This window comes from Corvus brachyrhynchos, unplaced genomic scaffold (genome assembly GCF_000691975.1).
Source record: "Corvus brachyrhynchos isolate BGI_N302 unplaced genomic scaffold, ASM69197v1 scaffold30, whole genome shotgun sequence".
NCBI lineage: Eukaryota > Metazoa > Chordata > Aves > Passeriformes > Corvidae > Corvus > Corvus brachyrhynchos.
Genome location: NW_008235742.1, coordinates 1,252,570 through 1,257,715, shown reverse-complemented (window position 1 = coordinate 1,257,715; position 5,146 = coordinate 1,252,570). Strand labels below are relative to the sequence as shown.

General features: G+C 62.4%; 1 protein-coding gene across 4 annotated transcripts in view; it reads left to right on the top strand.

Annotated features, from left to right (window-relative positions):
- Positions 1 to 5,146, top strand: part of LOC103620455 (signal transducer and activator of transcription 5B) — an 8,887-nt gene continuing 3,741 nt past the window's right edge. For 2 of the 4 annotated variants that reach the window (XM_008639184.2, XM_008639108.2), the window contains exons 1-8: positions 85 to 3,352; positions 3,471 to 3,627; positions 3,710 to 3,799; positions 3,949 to 4,123; positions 4,198 to 4,328; positions 4,441 to 4,592; positions 4,664 to 4,819; positions 4,899 to 5,078. In XM_008639184.2, coding sequence (XP_008637406.1) covers positions 3,225 to 3,352; positions 3,471 to 3,627; positions 3,710 to 3,799; positions 3,949 to 4,123; positions 4,198 to 4,328; positions 4,441 to 4,592; positions 4,664 to 4,819; positions 4,899 to 5,078 — 1,169 coding nt within the window. In that variant the 5' untranslated portion in view covers positions 85 to 3,224. Of the gene's footprint in view, positions 28 to 84; positions 3,353 to 3,470; positions 3,628 to 3,709; positions 3,800 to 3,948; positions 4,124 to 4,197; positions 4,329 to 4,440; positions 4,593 to 4,663; positions 4,820 to 4,898; positions 5,079 to 5,146 lie in introns of those variants that run through there. The other 2 variants (XM_017739924.1, XM_017739985.1) reach the window with 2 other exon arrangements.

The window sequence follows — 5,146 nt, the reverse complement described above, 5'->3', positions numbered from 1 at the left end:
CCCCGGGCTGCGAGCACCGGGCCAAGGGCGGTGCGGGGGCCGCCGCGGCGGAGGGACTGCGTGGGTCCGGCGCGGAAGTGGGGCGGGGGGGTTACAGCCAGAGCCCTTTGCTGTTGTCCCCCCAGGCTTTTGCCTGGCCCTTGGCCCCTGCCTGGCCCTTCAGAGCATGGGTCTGGGCAAGAGGCTGCTGTCGGGGGCTGTGCCAGCACCAGGGCAGGGGTGTCCTTCTCGTCAGGAGGTCCTCGGGCTGGCTGTGTGAATGGGAGCGTCCCTCTGCTGATTGCAGTGAGCATCCCGTGGAGAGCGTGCTGCGGCCCCGGGGTAGCTGCTGCCTGTGTTTGGATTTTGCCCATGGCACGTGGGAAGGTGCTACTGCCGGCCTCACCCTGTGAGGCATTTCCCTCCTTTTGTCTGCCCACGGATGTGCTCTGGCTCTCCTGCAGCTCGGGACTTGTTGCTGGTGCCTGCTGCCACTGTGGCTGCGACCCTTCCCCAGTGTGGTCTAATCAGTCCCCTGGTTGCCCTCAGCCCCAGCGGAGCTGCCACCTCTCCCCACCCTCGTGCCCACCCTCTCCTGTGCTGCTGCCTCTGGCCTTCTGAGTGCTCCTTTCGAGTGGGTTTCTCCTGGTTTGCATTGGGCTTGGCAGTGCTTCCCCATCAGCAGTGGGCAGTGAGGCTGTAAGAGGCAGAAGCAATGACTGCTGGCATCTCCCTCCCTCCGCTCCGTCCTTGCGATGCTGGGGTCCCTCCCCACAGCTCTGGGGTCTGTCTCCTCAGCAGTGGTCCTACCCCGGGAAGCTGCCGCCTGTGCTGCTTCACAGGCCATAAGTCTCCGGCTAGCATGTTGCTGTGGCTTGTCAAGTGCTGCTGGTTAACCGAGCTGCAGTGACGGGTGGGTTCCAGCTCGCTGCCAGTGAGTAAATGCAAAGTAGCCTAAACCACTACAATTATCAGCCTCTTGCAGTTGTTGGAGTGCGCACAGGGCTGGCGGCTGCCCTGCAGGGCTGACCCGTGGCAGTGCTTGAGGCTGCAGTGGCCCTGCTGGGGCTGGTGGGCTGGAGGTCACACTGGGGTGGGTGAATGTCCCTGGACATGGGGGTGAATCCGGGGCTCCCATCCCTTGGGCAGCTGGTGGTGCCACCGAGGAGTGTGGTGCTGGAAAGTGATGCTGGGCATGGTCCAAGCCAGGGCAGTGGCTGCCAGCAGCAGCCAGGTGCAGGAGGCAGGGCTGCCTGGAAAGGCTGGCAGTGGCAGCTCTAGTTGTACGGTGGGACCATGGAGCTGCCGCTTGTGCTGAAACGGAGCTGCTGCCCCAGCCATGCTGAGTCTCAGGGCCAAAAGTTTGCCCATGGCAGGTGGCACTGGTCACTTGTGCTGGGGTGGTCAGGGTACCCTGCAGCCCATGGGGAGGTTTGGTTTGTACACAGGGGAGACACAGAGACAAAAATGAGGTGCCTGGAGAAATTGCATGTCCTGCTGCATTGACAATGTCCGTGGGGGTTGTGCCCAAGCCTGGTGCAAATGATGTTTTGGGACACACACAGGTGAGCTCTGCCACTGTCAGCCACTGCACAGCCCCTTGTAGAGGCGGATGTGACACTGGTGCTCCTGCTCCCAGGCTGGCACCGGCCAAATGCGGTGCCTGCTGGCTCACCACAGAGCAGCCAGAGACTCGTTGCTTAACAACATGCTGGAGTGGAGTAGGAAGTGTTTTGTCACTGTGAGATGGGAAGAGATCACCATTTTATCAACAGGCAGGGCAGTGTCTGTTTGTTCTATGTCCATGCAGATGTCCCCACAGCACTGGGTCGCTTTGTGGTGCAGTGGCACTGGCATGGCCACTCTTGGCTCTGCCCCTTATCAAGCATCCGCAATTTCCAACAGCAGCATGTCCTGCTGTCGGCCATCCCACCTTCCCTTTCCTCCTTGCCAGTGTTCTTCTGCCTCCCCAGGCCCCTCCTTGCCAGCAGCATTTCCAACTTGGTGATTTCTGTGAATGTGGAAATGTTCCTCCCTTTTATAGGGGAAAAATTCATTTTTAGCCAACTCTGGGTTATTGTTCCTCTTCCTGTTCAGGGGTGGGTGTGCCTGTGTCAGGGGCTCTGGCTGTGGCTGCTCCACTTGGCCCCCCTGCCATTGTCCCCCAGCATGTGCCCCTGACCGTATGACAGCACCAGCTCTTTTGGAGCCCTGTGGGCCACTGGGTATTTCTGAGGCCAAACAAAATGCTTTGGGTAGGGGGGGAAGCACAGCCCCCACTGGCTCAGTCCCTCTGCTTGTCACCAGCCAGTGCAGTGATCAGGTCCTGGCCTGGTCACCCGGCCTTGGGACACATCCAAGGCCTCACACCCCTGCCTGGCCCCTCTGTGTGGTGCCAAATCCCAGGTGGTTTGGGTGTGAATGTATCTAAATGCTCTTTACTGCTGCCTCCTCACTCAGGGGGACCTTGAGCCCCCCAGGCCCTCCTGTGTCACTCACCATCATATCACCCCCACACTCTCAACTGCAGGTTGTTTCTCCAGCCCCTTCAAGCCACAGGTGACTGCCCAGGGGACACACTGGATTTTAGTAGACGTGCTGTCCCATCCCCACAATCTCATCCCTGCCTGCCCCTGGGGGAGCCAAGGCTGTGTGATGGGTGGAATCCCTGCTTGGAGCCAGAGCTGCCCCAAAACTGCTTGGGAAAGTCCGTGCGGCTCCACCAGGACATGGGGCACACAGTGGCCCTGGGACTGGGGACTCGTCAGGGACTGTGGTGCCACGTGGGCTCTTGGGGCTGGGGCTGTTTCTGCCTGTTGGCGCTGCCAGGGTGTGGGCAGGAGCGGGGTGAGCGCAGGGGGGGCCTCTGCTCTGCGTCACCCTGGATTTCTGGCCAGCCCTTCCTCCCCCTGGCCTGTTTCCTCATTTGCGTGGCCAGCAATGGCTGCGATCCCGTGGTGCAGTGAGGGGAAATGAGAACCATGTGGAGAGGCCGCGCAGAGGCACGTCCCTGGACCCGGGCACCCCCAGGGCTGTTCCTAGAAAAGAGGGGGTGACTCAGAGCCAGGGTCCCCTGCCCCCGCATGCCCTTTCTTTCAGCAGCTGGAGACAGCACTGGCAGCACCAAACACTCCGGACACTCTTGCAGAGGGTGTGGGGACGGCTGGGGCCAGACCCCTTGCAGCACAGTGCCTGCCTGTCTCCCACAGGTGCCCTGACCGCCTGTCTCCTGCAGGTGCTGAGCCATGGCCGTGTGGATCCAGGCCCAGCAGCTCCAGGGTGAAGCCCTGCGGCAGATGCAGGCACTCTATGGGCAGCACTTCCCTATCGAGGTGCGGCACTACCTGTCGCAGTGGATCGAGAGCCAGGCATGGTAGGTCAGGGTGTCCTGCTCCTGGGGGGGTGCTGGGCTTGGCAGGGGCTGCCCCAGGGGTACCGGTGGGTGCTCTCCCCTGCCAGGCTGCCCTGACACCGCTCCGCTCCTCACGCAGGGACTCCATCGACCTTGACAACCCCCAGGAGAATGTGAAGGCGACACAGCTTCTGGAGGGGCTGATCCAGGAGCTGCAGAAGAAAGCAGACCACCAAGTGGGTGAGGACGGCTTCCGGCTGAAGATCAAGCTGGGGCACTACGCCACGCAGCTGCAGGCAAGTGGGGGGCTGTGGGCAGGGATGCGAGGCCAGGGGGGTCCCTGCCCTGAGCCTGGCTCAGGCAGTGCTCTCCCCACAGAACACGTATGACCGATGCCCCATGGAGCTGGTGCGCTGCATCCGGCACATCCTCTACCACGAGCAGCGGCTGGTGCGGGAGGCAAACAATGTGAGTGGGGGCTAGAAGGGGTGAGGGAAGGGGTTCCACAGGGCTGGGGGGACACTCGGGGCTCTCCTCTGTGATGATGGGAGCAGCCCTGAGGCAGGGAATGGGGAGGGTGCCCTCACTGTGCTGAGTGCACCCTGTGCCCCGTGCAGAGCCCTTCCCCAACTGGGTCCCTGGTGGACGCCATGTCCCAGAAGCACCTGCAGATCAACCAGACCTTCGAGGAGCTGCGGCTCATCACACAGGACTCAGAGAATGAGCTCAAAAAGCTGCAGCAGACACAGGAATACTTCATCATCCAGTACCAGGAGAACATGCGCCTCCAAGGTGGGTGGGGGGCCGAGGGGCGTGGGCCTGGGGTGCTGACAGGACCAGCCCTAACACCATGCCGTGTCCCCCAGCCCAGTTCTCCCAGCTCTCCCAGCTGGGCCCCCAGGAGCGCATGTCGCGAGAGACGACGCTGCAGCAGAAGAAGGCATCGCTGGAGGCCTGGCTGCACCGTGAGGCCCAGACACTACAGCAGTACCGCGTGGTGAGTGGTGCCGCCTGGTTCCCCATGATGCTGTCCTCTGCTCCCCATGATGCTGTCCCCATGATGCCCTGTGACACTGTCCCTGCACCCCTGATGTTGCCCCACCTCGCAGGACCTGGCTGAGAAGCACCAGAAGAGGCTGCAGCTGCTGCGCAAGCAGCAAACAACCATCCTGGATGATGAGCTGATCCAGTGGAAGCGTCGGCAGCAGCTGGCGGGGAACGGGGGCCCACCCGAGGGCACTTTGGATGTGCTGCAGACCTGGTGAGTGCCCAGTGGGGTGGGATGGGATGGGGTGCTGAGCCCCAGTATGTGCTGAGCCCTGTTCCCCCCAGGTGTGAGAAGCTGGCAGAGATCATCTGGCAGAACCGGCAGCAGATCCGCCGTGCCGAGCACCTGTGCCAGCAGCTGCCGATCCCAGGCCCAGTGGAGGAGATGCTGTCAGAGCTGAACGGCACCATCACCGACATCATCTCTGCCCTGGTCACCAGGTACAAGTTGGGCCCAGCTGGGTGGGGGGCTGGGTTGGCCCTGCCCCTCCCAACCCCCCTGATCCCCCTGTCCCTCCAGCACCTTCATCATTGAGAAGCAGCCCCCCCAGGTGCTGAAGACACAGACCAAGTTTGCAGCTACCGTGCGGCTCCTGGTGGGGGGGAAGCTGAATGTGCACATGAATCCCCCCCAAGTGAAGGCCACCATCATCAGCGAGCAGCAAGCCAAGGCCCTGCTGAAAAATGAGAGCACCCGCAAGTAATGCCGGGGACTGGGGGTGTGTGGTGGGGGCTGCCGAGGCAGTGGGGGGCAGGGCGGGGGGGGGG